Consider the following 17,926-nt stretch of genomic DNA (forward strand, 5'->3'; position numbering starts at 1 on the left):
AAAACAAAAACTGGTAATGTATGATTGTGATGGAGTATAAGCCTGTGTGCGTGTTGGGTGGTGTGTGTCTGTGTCCGAGAGAGAGCGTGTACACGAGAGAGTATAGATAAAAGTGAGGCATTGCACTTTGCTTTAATAAAAAGGGGAGGACTTGTAGCAGTTACTGGCGGGGCCCTGGGTTATGTTGTAGAAGAGAGACATGGGGGTGTGGTTCAGGTACATAGTTCTTTGAAAGTTGCATCACTGGTAGACAGAGTTGTTAAGAGTTGATTAGCCCACTTGCCTTCATTGTTCACACCTTCATTAGATTACTCACAATGTGGAAATAGGCCCTTCGGCCCAACAAGTCCACACCGCCCCGCCGAAGTGCAACCCACCCATTCCCCTACATTTACCCCTTACCTAACACTACGGGCAATTTAGCATGGCCAATTCACCTGACCTGCACATCTTTGGACTGTGGGAGGAAACCGGAGCACCCGGAGGAAACCAACGCAGACACGGGGAGAACGTGCAAACTCCACACAGTCGGTCGCCTGAGGTGGGAATTGAACCCGGGTCTCTGGCGCTGTGAGGCAGCAGTGCTAACCATTGTGCCACCGTGCCGCCCACACAGTTGAATATTGGAGTTGGGACATCATTTTGAAATTATACAGGATGTTGGTGAGGCCACTTTTAGAACACTGAGTACAGTTCTGGTCGCCCTGTTATAGAAAGAATACTATTAGAGAAGGTTCGGTAACGATGTACCAGGATGTTGTCAGGACTGAAGGGTTTGAGTTATAAGGAGTTATAAGGAGAAGCTGAGACTTTATTCACTGGAGTGGAGGAGGTTGAGGGGTGACCTTATTGAGATTTGTAAAATCAAGAGGGGTGTCGGCAAGGTGAGTAGCAAAAATAGTGAGGAGCATGTTTGGTTATGTCGAGTCCTAAATAAATAAATATTGACTCTACCGTTTCTTTTTCTCCTATTGGCATTTGGACACTTGAATTTGTCAGTAATCGCAGCATTGCCACAGAGTGTACAGCGCATGCTCCTCGGTGTCAGCAAGAACGGCGCATGCTCCTAGCTGTCCGCTGCAACGGGGCGTGACCTTCTTTAGAAGCTAATGGGGAGCCTTGGAGGACCGGAAGTAGGGTAGTCCTCCTGCCAATGAGAACATCCACTATTGTCTGAATGCGGAAGTTGTCCCATGAGCTTCTGAAGCTGCTGCACCTCTCTCTCTGAAAGAAGATTGAGCTTTACTCCAGACTACAACTTCCTTCCTCTGTTTAACATTGTGAGTACGGCACTCTCTTTTCCATTTCTTTATTTCATTGTGGGCTTCGGTTGTTGACTCGCAGCAACTGGATGTAAAGACAGTGAATCCAGGGAGGACCAGACTCAGGAAATGTTGATCCAGATCAGTGTCTCAATTGGCAAAAACAGTCCCACAGTGTGAAGTTATAGCCTTTGCTGTGGGGGGAAAAAACAGCAGAAAGGAAGTGCATTGTTTAAATGGTGATGTATTGGGATGTGGGGAAAGTGAGGACTGCAGGTGTTGAAGATCAGAGTCAAAAAGTGTGGCAGCTTCCAAGCAGCAGGAGAGTCGACGTTTCGGGCCCGAGCCCTTCATCGGGAATGCCGTGTGGATGTACAAAGGGGCCTCAGCGTCCTCCGACACCAGTCACTGCCTGTTGTGAGACAGGTGCAGCAAGCAATCAGCAAGGCAAGTGTTATATTAGCAAGAGGAATTGAGTTCAGAAGTGGGGATGCCTTCCTGCTGTTCGGGGGTGGGGGGGCTGGGGTGTCATTAAATATATTCAAGGCTGAACTCCTCTGATTTTTGAACAACAAAGAGGTGGATGTTTCTGGGGGAAGGCAAGAAAATGGTTTCAAGACCAGTATAGAACAGTTGCAGAGTCAGACAGCACAGAAACAGACCCTTCAGCCCAACTAGTCCGTGCTGACTATGTTCACAAACTAAACTTGTTCCACCTGCCTGTGTTTGGCCCATATCCCTCCGAACCTTTCCTATTCATGTCCTTATCCAAACATCTTATAAACGTTGTTACTGTACCTGCATCCACCATTTCCTCTGGACATTCATTCCACACACAAACCACTCTCTCAAAGGAAAAAGGTGCTCCTCATATCTATCTTAAAATCTTTCTCCTCGCACCTTAAAAATTTGCTCCTAATCTTGAAACGACACCTGCCATTCACCTCATCTATGATTTTATAATTCTCTATAATGTTGCATCTCAACCTCCTGTGTTCCATTGAAAACATCCCAGCCTATCCACCTAGAAGTAGGTAGATTATTATCTAGTTATGATCTGTTCAAAGCTGGTGCAGGCTCGAAAGACCAACTGACCTACTCCTGCTCCCAACTCTCTCTCTATGTCCAGGACAGTAAGGGACTATAGGACAGGAGCAGACATTTGGCCATTCACCACATCAGGTCTGCTCATACCATTCAATTGTGGCTGATCAGTTTGTCAACCCCATTCACCTGCTTTCTCCCAATACCTCTCGATCCCCTTGATACTCAAGAACCTATCTATTTCAGTTTTAAATATCCTCAGTGACCTGGCCTCCACAGCTTCTGTATCAAGGAATTCCATAGATTCACCATTCTCTGGCTGAAGTTTTTTCTTTTCTCCATTCCAAAAGGTCCTCTGGTCCTAGTCTCTCTTACCAATTGAAACATCTTTCCAATGTCCAGGTCGTTCAGTATTATGTATGTTTCAATTCGATCCCCCCCCCCCGGTGAGTGTAGGCCTGTTAATCAACATGAACCAGACCCTTCAGGATGAGGTACAGCAGGGATTAGGTTCAGCAAACTGAGAATGGAGGGAGAGTGTGTGGGATGGAGATTTTCAGTTTCTCTGGAATAAGGGAGGAAAAAGCGATAAATCAGAACTGATCAGATGGGCTGATCGGCCAAAGAGTGGCAGGTGGACTTTAATTTAGAGAAATGTGAGGTTTGCATTTTGGTCAAGCAATCCAGGCAAGACTTACACAGTTAAGGGGAGTGTTATAAGGCTTGTTGGCAAAGTTGGAACGTTTTGATGTTCAGGGAGAGGCTGATCGGCCAGGGATATTTTCCCTGGAGCATCAGAGGTTGAGGGGTGACCTTATAAAAATATATAAGGGGCATGGATCAGTGCAAGGTCTTTTCCCCAGGATAAGGGAGTCCAGAACTAGAAGAACATCGGAATGGGGAAATGGGAAGTGAGTAGAAACTTTTTCACGCAGAGGGTGGTGGATGTATGGAACCTGCTGCCAGAGGAAGTCGTGGAGGCTGGCATAATGACAATATAAAAGGCATCTGCCGATATGAATAGCAAGGGTTTAGAGGGATATGGGCCAAATGCTGGCAAATGGAACTACGTTAATTTAGGATGTCTGGCTGGCATCTGTCTAGGTTAGGGTGGATTAGCCATAGGATGTGCAGGTTAGGTGCATTAGTAAGGGTTAAATGCAGAGCGGTTGGGGAATGGGTGTGGGTGGGTTACCCTTCGGAGGGTCGGTGTGGACTCCCTGGGCAGAGTGGCCTGCTTCCACACGATGGAGCTTCTCGGAAGGGAAGATGTTTTGCAAACTGCGCAGGTGCTCTGTGGACCAGACGGCCGCCATCCGGAGCAGGGCTCAGAGGGATATGGGCCAAGTGCTGGCAAATGGGACTAGATTAATTTTGGATATCTGGTCAGCACCAAAGAGTTTGATCCAAGTGTCTGTTTCTATGCTGTATATCTGTGACTCTGGCTTTCCACAAACATTTGCCACATCTTTACGTTCAGTTTCTCTCTGGTGTCTATGTTAATACCTTGATGTCTCACTTTGCTTCCCCGCTTCCCGGGGACGTTAACCATTTTGTGTCTGGGTCTTCAAGAAGCTGCATTGCAGGTTCACCCTGAATTGACACTCTTCCCAACTGCCCCGAGTTTGGGAAGCCTTCAGGAATTCCTTGAACCTGCTCAGGCACCAGCGGCTCCACACTTGGCAAAGGCCCTTCAGCTGCCCCGAGTGCAGGAAGGCCTTTGTCCGGGCCTCCCACCTCCTGACCCACCAGTGGTCCACATGGGGCAGAGGCCCTTCAGCTGTCCTGAGTATGGGAAGAGATTTACCCAGGCCTCCAACTTGCTGACCCACCAGCGGGTCCACACAGAGGAAAGGCCCTTCAGCTGCCCCGAGTGCTGGAAAGGCTTCACCTGCTCCTCCCACCTGCGGAGGCACCAGGTGGAGAGAAACTTAGTTGGAATCAAGGTATGGGTTGAAATTGGTGAGTGAGGCAGTATTTCCTATAGGTTACGGCTGTAGCAAGGAACCAATTACAAAGGGACAACTCGGTGCTGACCAATAGTAGAGGAAGAGAGGCGGAGGGGGGTGGCCGTGTGAGCGCTTATTTAAAAAAAACAGCAACTTTTTCTACGTCTTTTTGGTGAGGGGGGTGCGGGGGTGGAATCTGAAGCTGTAACAAAGTTGGGTCACAATAAAGGTTACCTGAACTTAGTTACTGCAAGACTCAGGCTCTCATTGAAAGTTTTGAGCTCCAAGAGGTTTTTGTTTTAAAGCTGCTCATTTTTTGCAGCCTCCTGTACTGAGTTTCCAATGTCGTGTATCAGATGGAGCAGTGAATGAGGAGCTAGTATTGTTAGAAATTGTAAATTTTACAGGGGCAGAAAAAGCAAAAACATCAAGACTGACATCTCTCTGCATTTTGGATAATTCCACCTGAAAGTTAATATCTTTCACAACACTGGGATACCGCTGAGAGTGAGCAGGTCTGATTTTGGGAAGCAAATAAAATGTGTCAATTCAGGGTGAATTGGGAATGCAGCTTCTTGAGGAAGAACCAGACACGAAATGGTTAACGTCCCCAGGAAGGTGGGAGCAAAATGAGATGTCAAGCCATTAACACCGACATTAGAGAGAAAGTGGACCTATTGACGTTGCAAATGTTAGTGGAAAGCCAGAGTCATAGAGATGTACAGCACAGAAACAGACCCTTTGGTCCAACTCATCAGTACCAACCAGGTATTCTAAATTAATCCAGTCCCATTTGTCAGCACTTGGCCTATGTCCTCTAAACCCTTCCTATTCAGATACCCATCCAGATGCCTTTTAAGTGCTGTAATTGTACCAGCCATCACCATTTCCTCTGGCAGCTCATTCCTTACATACAGCACCCTCTGAATATAGGAGTTGCCCCTTAGGTTCCTCTTAAATCTCACCCTCACCCTGAACCTATGACCCATCCAGGGAAAAGACCTTTTCTATTTACCCTCTCCATGCCTCTCATGATTTTATAAACGGTTGTAGGGTCACCCTCAGCCTTTGAAAACTCAACAGAAAACAGCTCCACCCTGTTCAGCTCAAACCCTGACAACATCCTTGTCAATCTTATCTGAATCCTTTCAGGTTTCACAACATCCTTCCTCGAGCAGAGAGTCCAGAACTGCACACAATACTCCAAAAGTAGCCAAACAAATGTCCTGGAGAGTGCACAACGTAACCTCCCAACTCCAATCCTCAGAGGACTGGGAAAGTTTTCAAAACCCACAAAAGACAACCGGGAAAGAATGGAGGGACAAACAGATCTTTTGCGGGTCAGCTTGGAACATCAGGGCGGGGGGAAATGGGAATGAGGGAAAGAAGCTAAATGTGCTGGAGCAAGGTGGAGGAAGAACAGAGGATGCAATGAGGAATATTGCATGTGCTGTACTTGTACCTGTTGCAGTTACTGGTGGGAATCGGGTGCATTTTAAACATCAAAACAGAAAAGCTATCTACTCCTCCCGCCTTCCCAACGTCGATCCCTCTGTCCCTCCTCACCCGGGTAACTAAGACACATACCTGAGTTTGTGGAGTCTCCTCCCTCCCTGCATTCACTCCAGTTGCTATAAGTGAATAGATTTCCCCTCCCCACATGTCTGTCTCCCTCCCAGGATGAAGAGTTGCCCAGACAGAGTGAGATTCACTCACGGACAGGGCCACTTCCCTGCTGTGACATCAACATATCAAGAGGCGAGTCACAGTTTGCAAAACCTCTTCCCTTCAGAGAACCCTCACAGTGTGGAAGCAGGCCACAGGGCCTAAAGACTCCATACTGACCCTCTGAAGGTTAACCCACCCACACCCATTCCCCTACACCTGTTGCTCTCCATTTACCCCGTCTAACCTGCACATCTCTGGGCACTAAATAATTCAGCATGGCCAATCCACCCTAACCTGCACGTGCCTGGGCACTATGGGTAATTTGGCATAACCAATCCCCCCGAACCTGCACATACAAATTCACCCCCATGGACGTGTGCGTGTGTTTGCACAAAAGAGAAACAAAAATCGACATCAGTATATCTCTGCCTATTTGAGAACAGGTGCCTTACTTCTGTTGTAAATATTGTTGTAAATCATAGCTGGGTGCTAATAGTTAGATGGAAGGGAGACAAAATTCCCCAAGTCGGGCACCATGAGAATCCTGGGAGAGCCCTATTTCTGATTTACTTCTGAATGAACAAACATTAAGCATAAGCACCTATTTATTTCTAATTTTGTTTCATTTTTCTTGTTTAATTCCCTGTTATGACTAAACTCTGTGCCTGGATGGTTGACAGGCTGGGAGATTGTGGGTTGGGGCATGATTACTGAATGTTTTATTGTTCCAGAAGGGGTAATAGGGAACAGGGAGATCAACAGAGGACGGAGAAATCAGGACCTGAAATCCGAGGTGATCAGTGCTTTGATTAGCAGTGCCAACCCTCTACCTTTACCTAGCTTCCCATCTGACTATCCCCTTGATATTCAGGATCCAATCCTTGCCATCCTGAAGCCATGTCTCTGTAAGGAGTCTCGGATCGTAATTATTCTCTTCAATGTGTGCAATCAACTCATTCACTTTTGTTACAATGCAGCACACATTCAGACCCACTGTTTTTAGTTTCAATTTTTGTGACCTTTAAAATCCAGTTTGATTGCTGGTATATTTACTCCCCTTGTCCCTTTCTATCACTCTCTGATGTTCATTTTCCACATCACTATACTGCTGACTGGCCTTGATTTGGATTGGCCATGCTAAATTGCCCAGAATGTCCAGGGACGTGTAGGTTAGGTGGGTTAGCCATGGGAAATGCAGGGTTACAGTTTCATAGTAATAGAAGCAGGAGTTGGCCATTTGGCCCATCCAGCCTGCTCCACCATTCATTAAAATCATGGCTGATCTATCCATCAACTCAGCTCCTCCTCCCTGCATTGTCCCAAATACCCTTCATTCTCCTATCATTGCAAATACCCATTCAACTGTGTATTGAGTTTAGAGTCATAGCGATGTACAGCATGGAAACAGACCCTTTGGTCCAACCCGTCCCATGCCGACCAGATATCCCAACCCAATCTTGTCCCACCTGCCAGCACCCAAACAATATCTCTCCAAACCCTTCCTATTCATATACCCATCCGAATGCCTCTTAAATGTTGCAATTGCACCAGTCTCCACAACTTCCTCTGGCAGGTCATTCCATACACACACCAGCCTCTGTGTGAAAAAGTTGCCCCTTTGGTCTCTTTCATATCTTTCCCTTCTCACCCTAAACCTATGCCCTCTAGTTCTGGACTCCCCCACCCCAGGGAAAAGATTTTGTCTATTTATCCTATCCATGCCCCTTATGATTTTATAAACCTCTATACGGTCACCCTTCAGCCTCTGACGCTCCAGGGAAAACAGTCCCAGCCTATTCAGTCTCTCCCTGTAGCTCAGATCCTCCAACCCTGGCAACATCCTTGTACATCTTTTCTGAACCCTTTCAAGTTTCACAACATCTTTCCGATATGAAGGAGACCAGAATTGCACGCAATATTCCAACAGTGGCCTAACCAATGTCCTGTACAGTCACAACATGACCTCTCGACTCCTGTACTCAATACTCTGACCAATAAAAGAAAGCATACCAAACGCCATCTTCACTATCCTATCGACCTGTGACTCCACTTTCAAGGAGCTATGAATCTGCACTCCAAGGTCTCTCTTCGTGAAAATGCCTGTACTGCTTCCATGGTCAGATAATTCCATAGATTCACTACTCTCTGGGAAAAGCAATTCCTCCTCATCTCGGTCCTAAATCTGCTTCTCCTAATCTTGAGGCCTGGTCTCCCCAGTAACAGAAATGACTCGATAGGGTAGGGCTTCATCTCCACAATGCAACAAATTCCCACCTTCCATCAAAATCCCGGATGTACTTAACTTACTCACTCAGTTGCTGTCTCACCAATGCAAGATTTCATTGTAACTTCTGCTCCCATTAAGGGCAAAACATCTCTGAAAGCTGCTCTGAAAGTTCAGCCTTCCAATCACACCTCTGCTTTCACCGAAGAAGATTAGAGTCATACAGCACGGGAACAGCCCATTTGGTACAACTCGTCCATGCCGACCAGATATCCAAAATTCATCTTGTCCCATTTGCTAGCATTTGGCCCACATCCCTCTGCATCTGGATGGGTACAAGAACAGGAAGGGTTTTGAGGAATATGGGCCACATGCTGGCAAATGGAATAGATTGATTCCGGATATATGGTTGGCATAGATGAGTTGGGCTGAAGGATCTGTTTGTGTGGTGTATGACTCCAACTGTCTTCGGTGAAAGCAGAAGTGTGGTTGTGAAGACAGGGCTTTCAGAGCAGCTTTCAAAGATGCTTTGCCCTTCCTGGGACCGGAAGAAGTTACAATGAAATCTTTCATTTGTGAGACAGCAAGCAACTAAGTGAGTACATCCGGGATTTTGGTGGAAAGTGGGAATTCATTGCACTGAGAGGATGAAGCACTACCCTATCCAGTCACTTCTGCTGGTGGCTGAGACTAGGCCCCAAGCTTTGGGGGAGTAGGTTTAGGACAGAGATGAGGAGGAGGAGTGAGGGCTGCTGCTTTTCCCAGAGAGCAGTGTATCTGCGGAACTCTGCCCGAGGAAGCAGGCTCCAATATGACCCGGTCCTAATTCTTCACCTTGACGTACCCGTGACTGTAAACTTTGAAGTGCTTTGGTTAACTGCAAATATTTCCCATTTGTCCAACAATGCAGTGTCAGCTGTTTCAGTCATTGGGATGGTTTTGATTTGATTCTTATTAGACAATATTCATAACAATGTACGCAAGGTGATACTATATAAGCAAGTTGTAGACAATTTAAAAAGGCCGACCAAGCCACGAGGTGGTTAACAAACACAGGGCATCCCTCTTCGACTTATGCACCTTGTTTGTTTACAAATTAAACACGCTTCATATCTTTTCCTAGCTGCTTTCCGAAAATCTGGGTGCCACCAGGTTTGAGAGTGTTAACAATAATGTACATCATCAACTGAAATATGCAGCAGCAAAGAATGAACACAAACCAGTCCAGCAGGGGGCACCCATGTTTTGGTTTGAGTATTGAGGGAGTACCCTTTTTGAGACCCCTGTGATATCAGTACCATACCCAGGCTAATGTGCATTGAAACCAGATTATGAAGTGTTAACTTTCCTGCAAACTTCTGCCTGTGTGTGTCTCTCTGGAACATTTTCCAACTTGCTTCATATCTCAGTTTGTCAGCTTTTCTTTAGCCTTGGAAGGAAGGAAGGAATAATGAGGCACTCACATTCCAGAGCAGCCCAAGTTAGGGAGTTGAGCCTCATAAATCCTGGCTGTGACACATTGCTGCTTAACCAAGTGTGCAAACTCTATATACCTCTCCTTTGTTCCATTTGCAAATCGAACACTTTTCAATACAAGTTGTTTGTGTCTCTGCATGAGTCCATAACCCAGGGAAATACAACAGAGTCTTTAATAGTTGCCCAATGTGTCCTGTATGCCAAATTCATTCAAATAGGGTTTCACCTCTCGTAACCCTGGGGTAAGCAAATTCATTATTACTAACTTTGTAAAGCACAAGTGCTCTCAGCAGTATTACGTCCAGATGCTAGGACCCTGTTGGGTTCTCTCACTGGTATCTTGTGGCTGAGTAGGGAGAATTGTATCAACATTTCTAACAGCACTTTTGTCCCTGGCCAGCTTTCCTCTTTATTTTGGACACAACAAAAGCAGCAATCACCCTCTATATTTAATCTGTCAAAGGATATCGGCCGGTGACCTGGCAGGACCAGGGTATCTCCTGCCTGACTCGCCAAATGTGAGGGATGGAAATAAAGCCCCATGTCAGGGAAGAATTTGTTTATCAGGAAGCAGCACAGCTACAAGGCCAACCGTCTCCGCTGAGCCTGGGAAACACAAACTTAAGCAAGCAGGCACTAAGCCGAGGTTCAAAATGGTTTCCAGGCTTTAATATGTGACCAAATGGCTGACCCAAATCTGATAATTCTCCCACATCATCGCAGGGAATTAAACAAGAAAAATGAAACAAAATGAGAAATAAATAGGCGATCGTGCTTAATGTTTGTTCATTATGAAGTAAACAGGAAATAGCAGTCTCCCAGGATTCTTATGGTGCCCTAATTGAGGAATTCTGTCCAACAAGTTGAATTGGAAGCAGTAGCTTTCGGAGTGCAGCTCCTTCATCAGGGGATTGTGGAATATAAGATTGTAAGACACAGAATTTATTGCAACAGTTTATAGTGTGATGTAACTGAAAGTACATATTGAAAAAGACCCGGATTGTTTAAGTCTCTCATCTGTTCGAATGACCATGATAGTTTCAGTTCTTTCAAATGTAAATCACAAAACCTTTTAAAATAGTTAAATCCTCAAGTGAACTTTACCAATTGGTGTCGCGTCAGCCCAGATAATGTATTGAAGGTGTGAGCTCCCCTGTGTGAGACTGTCTGTGCCACAATGGATAAACTGACTTACAGAATCTTACATGGATTCATGCAGTTTTTGAGCAAAGTAAGACATAATTCTGCAGGTACAAACAAACTTGTGCGTGTGTGTGTTTGTCTGTGTGTGGGGGGGAGGGGGGGAGAGATGTATATTTGCAGATACATTCTATGTGCATTTTTTAAAGGAAAAATCTGCAGGCAGTCAATACATGTAATAGTTTGTAAATTCGACTTTCGAAACAGAACCAGTCTGACTCCAGATTGGGATACAGGCAGACTCTGACCTCACACCTTTAATGCATTGTCTGAGCTGAGATAAGACCATAAGACATAGGAGCAGAAGAAAGGCCATTCAGCCCATCGAGTCCACTCTGCCATTTAATCATGGCTTGAGCTTTTGCTATAAAACCTTGTTATCTTGAGAAGGTGACAACAAGATGTTCTGGGATTTACATTGTAATGAGACCTGTAACCTATTTGAAAAGGTGGAAGACTGAACAATCCAGCTTTGTTCAATACACCATTTCAGTGGCAGGACACTGGACTGTTTTGCTCTAAATTGTGTCTTAGGATCTTATCCTCCACAACCACCTGATGAAGAGGCAGCACTCCAACAGTTACTGCTTCCAAAGAAGCCTGTTGGACTAGAACCTGGAGTAGTGATTCTAGAATCTGGTTTCTAGTATCTGCAGTCCTTGTTTTTACGTAGTTGATTTTAACCCTACAATGAATACTCTTGCAAGGATGCCTGCCTTGAAGAAGTTTTCCTCCTCTCTCTACAAGAATCTCAAGGAATCCCTCTCCCACTGCAACTCCCAACACGTTTCCTCTGCCCTGAAGCTCTTTGACCATGTCCTCAAACAGACTCGCGACCACAGCCACGTTTGTTTCCTTGGTGCCTGCCTCTGTAATCAACTCATCCGACACAGACTCCGGACCACCTTTAAACCAGCAGAGTTCGGATCTGAACCCTGCAGACACTCTGCCTCTATTCCTCATGAAGGGCTTTTGCCCGAAAGGAAGATTTTCCTGCTCCTCGGATGCTGCCTGAATTGCTGAGCTTTTCCAGCACCACTCTCATCAAAAGTGGATTGGCCATGCTGAATTAGGGTGGATTGGCCGTGCTAAATTACCCATAGTGCCCAAGGATGTGCAGGTTCGGGTGGATTAGCCATGCTAAATTACCCATAGTACCCAGGGATGTGCAGGTTAGGGTGGATTGGCCGTGCTAAATTACCCATAGTGCCCAGGGATATGCAGGTTAGATTGGATTGGCTGTGCTAAATTACCCATAGTGCCCAGGGATGTGCAGGTTAGGGTGGATTGGCCGTGCTAAATTACCCATAGTGCCCAGGGATGTGCAGGTGAGGGTGGATTGGCCGTGCTAAATTACCCACAGTGCCCAGGGATGTGCAGGTTAGGGTGGATTGGCCATGCTAAATTAGGCATAATATGCAGCTAAGGTGCATGACTCGGGGATAAATTTAGGGGAATGGGTGTGGGTGGGTGACCCTTGGGAGGGTCGGTGATGCCGAGTAGCCTGCTTCCACACTGTGGGGATTCTCTGAAGGGAGCGGTTTTTTTGGAAAGTGTGTCCTCCTCCCCGTGTGCTGCAGGCACAGCGCATGCGCAGTGCGGCGTCCCGCTATAGGCCATGCCCCGCCCCCTAAACCGTCACTTTTCGTCGCCCAGTCCCTAGTTCCTTTGTGACGTCACAAGGCGGAAGTGGCCCTGTCAGTTTCAAAGTGAATCTCCCGCCCTCTGGCCGACTCTTCATCCTGGGAGGGAGACAGAGATGGGAGATGGGGAAATTGGTCACTTGGAGCAACTGGAGTGAATGCAGGGAGGGAGCAGCCTCCGCAAACTCAGGTATGTGTCTTAGTTACCCGGGTGCGGAGGGACTGAAGGATCGAGATTGGGAAGGGGGAGGGTTGGATATCTTTTCTGTTTTGATGTTTAAAATGCAACCGATTCCCACCAGTAACTGCAACAGGTACAAGTACAGCACATGCAATATTCCTCATTGCAGCTTCAAGCCGGTTTTGCATCCTCTGTCCTTCCTCCACCTTGCTCCAGCACATTCAGCTTCTTTCCCTCATTCACATTCCTCCTCCACCCCCTCCCGATGTTCCAAGCTGATCCTCAAAAGATCGGTTTGTCCCTCCATTCTTTCCCGGTGGCGTCCATTACTCTTGTCTATTTCTTGCCTTATTCAGCCTTGTGCGTGAACAACGTGTTAGCGTATATCCTCTTTCACTGCCAGCTACTTCCTTGTTTGCGAAAGCAACATTTCCTCCCATTTTTCGCCGACGCTGAGCCTTCTGACCTCCTTGATTGTGTTTTTTTTTGTTTTTGCAGAAGCAGCAAACATGCTTATAACTGTTTGTACGAGCATGTCTAGCTTAACCTACACCCCCTCCCCTCACAGCATCTTATCTGTTTGATCTGTAACATCTACCATTGTTTGCAGGCACATTTCATGTATGCACATTTTAGCTATACTAAAATGTGCATACTAACACTGCTTTAACTATATCCCACAGGGGTGACCCTACAACCTTGTATAAAATAATGTGGGGCATGGCGAGGGTAAATAGACAAGATCTTTGATCTGGGATTGCTCATAGGTTTAGGGTGAGATTTAAAAGAAACCTAAAGGGCAACTCCTATGCACAGAGGGTGGTGTGTGTAAAGAATGAGCTGCCAGAGGAAGAGGTGGCTGCTGGTACAATTACAACCTTTTAAAAGGTATCTGGATGGGTATATGTCGGCAAACATTTAGAGGGACATGGGCCAAGTGCTGGCAAATGGGACGAGATTGATTTAGGATATCTGGTCAGCATGGACTGAAGGGACTGTTTCTGTGCTGTACATCGGTGATTCTGGCTTGCTACGAATGTTTGTCACATCTGTATGTTCAGTTTTTCCCTGGTGTTGTTGTTAACGCCTTGGTGTCTTATTTTGCTCCCCACATCCTGGGGACATTAACCATTTCCTATCCGGTTGTTCTGATCTGGACTGCTGTCTGGATCTTCGGATTTCTGGGATTGGTCAATAAACACACCTGGATGTGACTTTGTCAATCATACAAGCAATAGTTTATTCTTTGATATGGCCTGGACGGTAGACTCTGATCAGCCCAGAAGGATGAGATTAGATTAGATTCCCAACAATGTGGAAACTGGCCCTTTGGCCCAACCAGTCCACACCGATCCTCTGAAGAGTAGCCCACCCAGACCCATCTCCCTCTGACTAATGCACCTAACATTATGGGCAGTTTAGCATGGCCAATTCACCACATCTGCACATCTTTGGATTGTGGGAGGAAACCCACGCAGACATGGGGCGAATGTGCAAACTCCACACAGCCAGCCCCCCAAGGCTGGAATCGAACCTGGGACGCTGGTGCTGCGAGGCAGCAGTGCTAACCTCTGGGCCACCGATAAGTACTCCGAGAGTGCCAAAATAATCTGCCGACTTTCAGAGTTTGGATAGAACTTATGTACATTGTTTAGAGTCAGAAATTGAGCATGATGACATAGTAACAACCAATCAGATTCTGCAAGGTCCTCATGCATTTTTGACAGCCTAGGGCGGCACGATGGCTGTGGTTAGCACTGCTACCTCACAGCACCAGGGTCCCAGGTTCGATTCCAGCCTTGGGTGACCTTGGGCAGGTTGGGCCAAAGGGTCTGTTTCTGCGCTGTGTGACTCTAATTGTCTTCAATGGAAGCAGAAGTGTAGTTGTGAAGGTTGGACGTTTAGAGCATGTTTTGCCCTGACTGGGAGCAGAAGAGTTTGACTGAAGTGTGTTGGTGTTAATGCCTTGATGTCTCATTTTGCTCCCACCTTCTCGGGGTCGTTAACCATTTTGTGTCTGGTCCTTCCTCAAGAAGCTGCATTGCAGGTTCACCCTGAATTGATACTTTTATTTTTGCTTCCCAAAATCAGACCTGCTCACTCTCAGCAGGATCCCAGTGTTGTGAAAGATAGTAACTTTCAGGTGGAGGTATCCAAAATTCGGAGAGATGTCAGTCTTGATGTTTTTGCTTTTTCTGCCCCTCTAAGATCCTGAATCAGCACCTTCAGGAGAATTAGTTAGAGCGGAGTGAGAACAGAGGGGGAGAGAGAGTGGGATGGTGCTTTCAATTTTGTGGAACAACAAAAGAATATTCCACAAAGTAGAATTGCTTGTTCAGAATTTCTACCCTGCACTGATAGTGATGACTTTTGTAATCTCTTTTTGCACAGTATTTGAAAATCTGAAGACTGAAGTTTCAAAATCAACAGATGAAGGGCTTATGCCCAAAACATTGACTCTCCTGCTCCTCGGATGCTGCCTGACCTGCTGTACTTTTTCAGCGCCACATTTTTCAACTGACTCTCCAGCGTCTGCAGTCCTCACTTTGATGTCAATGTCTGACAGTCACTGAATCCATCGGGAACACAACGGTTTTTGACTGTGATTTCTGTGAAAGGGATCAACGCTTTTTGGTTCCTGTTTGAGGACGTTTTCCGCATCAGTCGGACTGGACGAGAGACTCCACTGTTGCAGCGCACTGTGCGTGGAGCCAGAAACAGTAATACGGCCTGGAAAGGGGATTTCACGGCAGGGAGGGGCTCTGCACGTGTTTGTGAGCAGCTGAAGCTGTGGCCATGGAGAAACCTGAGGAATCCCGCCCTGTGGAGGAATCGTGGAAGTGTGGCGACTGTGGGAAAGGCTTCCGTTTCCCGTCTGTCCTGGAGATTCATCAGCGCAGTCACACCGGGGAGAGGCCATTTCCCTGCACCGACTGCGGGAAGGCCTTCAGCACATCCTCCCACCTCTTGGCCCACCAGCGGGTCCACACCGGGGAGAGGCCGTTCACCTGCTCTCAGTGTGGGAAGGGCTTCACCTGCTCCTCCAACCTGCAGAGCCACCAGTGGATCCACACGGGTGAGAGGCCCTTCAGCTGCTCTCAGTGCGGGAAGGCCTTCACCTCCTCCTCCAAACTGCGGACGCACCAGCGGGTCCACACGGGGGAGAGGCCCTTCAGCTGCCCCGAGTGCGGGAAGGCCTTCAGCACATCTTCCTCCCTGCTGAGGCACCAGCGGGTCCACACCGGGGAGAGGCCGTTCACCTGCTCTCAGTGCGGGAAGGGCTTCACCTTCTCCTCCTACCTCCAGACCCACCAGCGGATCCACACGGGGGAGAGGCCCTTCAGCTGCCCCGAGTGCGGGAAGGCCTTCAGCACATCTTCCTCCCTGCTGACCCACCAGCGTGTCCACACCGGGGAGAGGCCGTTCACCTGCTCTCAGTGCGGGAAGGGCTTCACCACCTCCTTCAACCTGCAGAGCCACCAGCGGATCCACACGGGGGAGAGGCCCTTCACCTGCTCTCAGTGCGGGAAGGGCTTCACCACCTCCTTCAACCTGCTGACCCACCTCCGGGTCCACACGGGGGAGAGGCCATTCACCTGCTCTCAGTGCGGGAAGGGCTTCACCTACTCCTCCCACCTGCGGAAGCACCAGCGAGTTCACGTGCCATTGCAGGGGGATTGAAGGAGTGACGGCCGAGTGTCATTATCGATTGGACTATCAGCCCGGTTCCGGGGACTCCCGGGTTCGAATCCCGCCACGACAGATGGCAGAGGGAGGGGGTGGTGCGGGGGAGAAAGTCCCCATCTGATTCCCTCTCTCCCTTGTTAGGGAAGGGAACCGCCATTGTGGGAAAGGATTCACTCAGTCGTTCCAGCTGCATCCTTTACCCAGTCTGGCCTACACGTGATTCCAGACCCACAGCAGTCTGGTTGACTCTACACTGCCCCTTCCTGGCAAATGAGCGGGGAGAAACTTACTTGGACACAGGGTATGGGTTGAAATTGCGGAGTGAGGCAATACTTCCTCCGGGTTACGGCTGTACCAAGGATCCGATTACAAAGGGACAACTTGGTGCTGGCCAATAGTAAAGACAGCGTGGTGAGGAGGGGAAGTGTGGTGGTGGTGGGCGGGGGAGGGGAGGTGTGGTGTGTGTACTTTGACCTTGAGCTGTTCAAAAGGCAGATACTTTTTCTCTGCCTCTTTGCTGGGGGAATCTGAAGCTGTAACAAAGTTGGGTTGCAATAAAGGTTACCTGAACTTACCACCGGGCTCAGACTCTCATTGAAAGCTTTGAGCTCCAAGAGGTTTTGTTTTAAGGCTGCTCATTTCGTTCAGCCTCCTGCACTAAGTTTAGAACATAGAACAATACAGCGCAGAACAGGCCCTTCGGCCCTCGATGTTGCACCGACCTGTGAACTATTCTCAGTTCGTTCCCCGACACTATCGCAAAATCAACCACGCGCTTATGTAAGGATTGTTTAAATCTCCCTAATGTGGCAGAGTTGACTACCTTCGCAGGTAGGGCATTCCACGCCCTTACCACTCTCTGCATAAAGAACTTGCCTCTGACATCTGTCTTAAATCTATCACCCCTCAATTTGTACAGGTTGCAGGGGGACTTGGATAAACTGCAGAATTGGGCTGAGAGGTGGCAAATGGAGTTCAATGCAGCTAAATGTGAGGTGATTCACTTTGGGAAGGTGATGTCACCATCCTCAGAAAAAGTCTTTCACTGTCTCCCCTATCTAATCCTCTGATCATCTTATATATCTCTATCAAATCCCCCCCCTTAGCCACCTTCTTTCCAATGAGAACAGACCCAAGTCTCTCAGCCTTTCCTCATAAGGCCCTCCCTCCCGACCAGGCAACAACCTGGTCCTCTGCACCTTTTCCAATGCTTCCCACATCCTTCCTGAAATATGGGGACCAGAACTATACACAATGTTCCAAGTGTGGCTGCCCCAGCGTTTTGTATAGTTGCAGCGTGATATTGCGGTTCTGGAACTCAATCCCATCACCCAATGAAACCTCACACCCCGTATGCCTTCTTAACAGCACTATCCACCTGAGTGGCAACTTTCAGGGATCTATGCACATGGACTCCAAGATCACTGCCTTCCTGTTATTCTTCCCAAAGTGAATCACCTCACCATTTAGCTGCATTGAACTCCATTTGCCACCTCTCAGCCCAATTCTGCAGTTTATCCAAGTCCCCCTGCAACCTGTAACATTCTTCCAAACTGTCCAGTACTCCACCAACTTTAGTTTCGTCTGCAAAT

At 47.6% G+C, this 17,926-nt stretch overlaps 5 protein-coding genes across 6 annotated transcripts in view; 3 read left to right on the forward strand and 2 right to left on the reverse strand.

Annotated features, from left to right (window-relative positions):
- Positions 1-15,759, reverse strand: part of LOC148144970 (uncharacterized) — a 219,692-nt gene extending 203,933 nt beyond the window's left edge. Inside the window, exon 1 of the mRNA XM_087975602.1 lies at positions 15,683-15,759. The gene's annotated coding sequence lies outside the window, so the exon portion shown is untranslated. The remainder of the gene's footprint in view (positions 1-15,682) is intronic.
- Positions 1-17,926, forward strand: part of LOC148144968 (uncharacterized) — a 293,614-nt gene that overhangs the window by 223,128 nt on the left and 52,560 nt on the right. The gene's annotated exons all lie outside the window — the stretch shown is intronic.
- Positions 1-17,926, forward strand: part of LOC148144974 (uncharacterized) — a 271,778-nt gene that overhangs the window by 98,404 nt on the left and 155,448 nt on the right. The window lies entirely within an intron of this gene.
- The window catches only part of LOC148144975 (uncharacterized), a 199,411-nt gene that overhangs the window by 71,902 nt on the left and 109,583 nt on the right, over positions 1-17,926 (reverse strand). The gene's annotated exons all lie outside the window — the stretch shown is intronic.
- LOC148144977 (uncharacterized) lies at positions 1,004-16,758 on the forward strand. Of its 2 annotated transcripts, none has more exons than XM_087975620.1 (2): positions 1,004-1,280; positions 15,039-16,758. In XM_087975620.1, the coding sequence occupies exon 2, from the start codon at positions 15,444-15,446 to the stop codon at positions 16,326-16,328; it is 885 nt and encodes a 294-aa protein (XP_087831746.1). In that variant the 5' UTR covers positions 1,004-1,280; positions 15,039-15,443; the 3' UTR covers positions 16,329-16,758. The 2 variants fall into 2 exon arrangements, with proteins under 2 accessions (XP_087831746.1, XP_087831747.1); XM_087975621.1 differs by lacking the exon at positions 1,004-1,280 and adding an exon at positions 12,559-12,656.

Source organism: Chiloscyllium plagiosum, unplaced genomic scaffold (assembly GCF_037043375.1).
Source record: "Chiloscyllium plagiosum isolate Xiang-an unplaced genomic scaffold, Cpla_swu_hap1 HiC_scaffold_27, whole genome shotgun sequence".
Lineage (NCBI taxonomy): Eukaryota > Metazoa > Chordata > Chondrichthyes > Orectolobiformes > Hemiscylliidae > Chiloscyllium > Chiloscyllium plagiosum.

Bases quoted from the DNA above. Each gene is read 5' to 3' on its own strand.
- LOC148144977 (XM_087975620.1), top strand. From the start codon at position 15,444: ATGGAGAAACCTGAGGAATCCCGCCCTGTGGAGGAATCGTGGAAGTGT.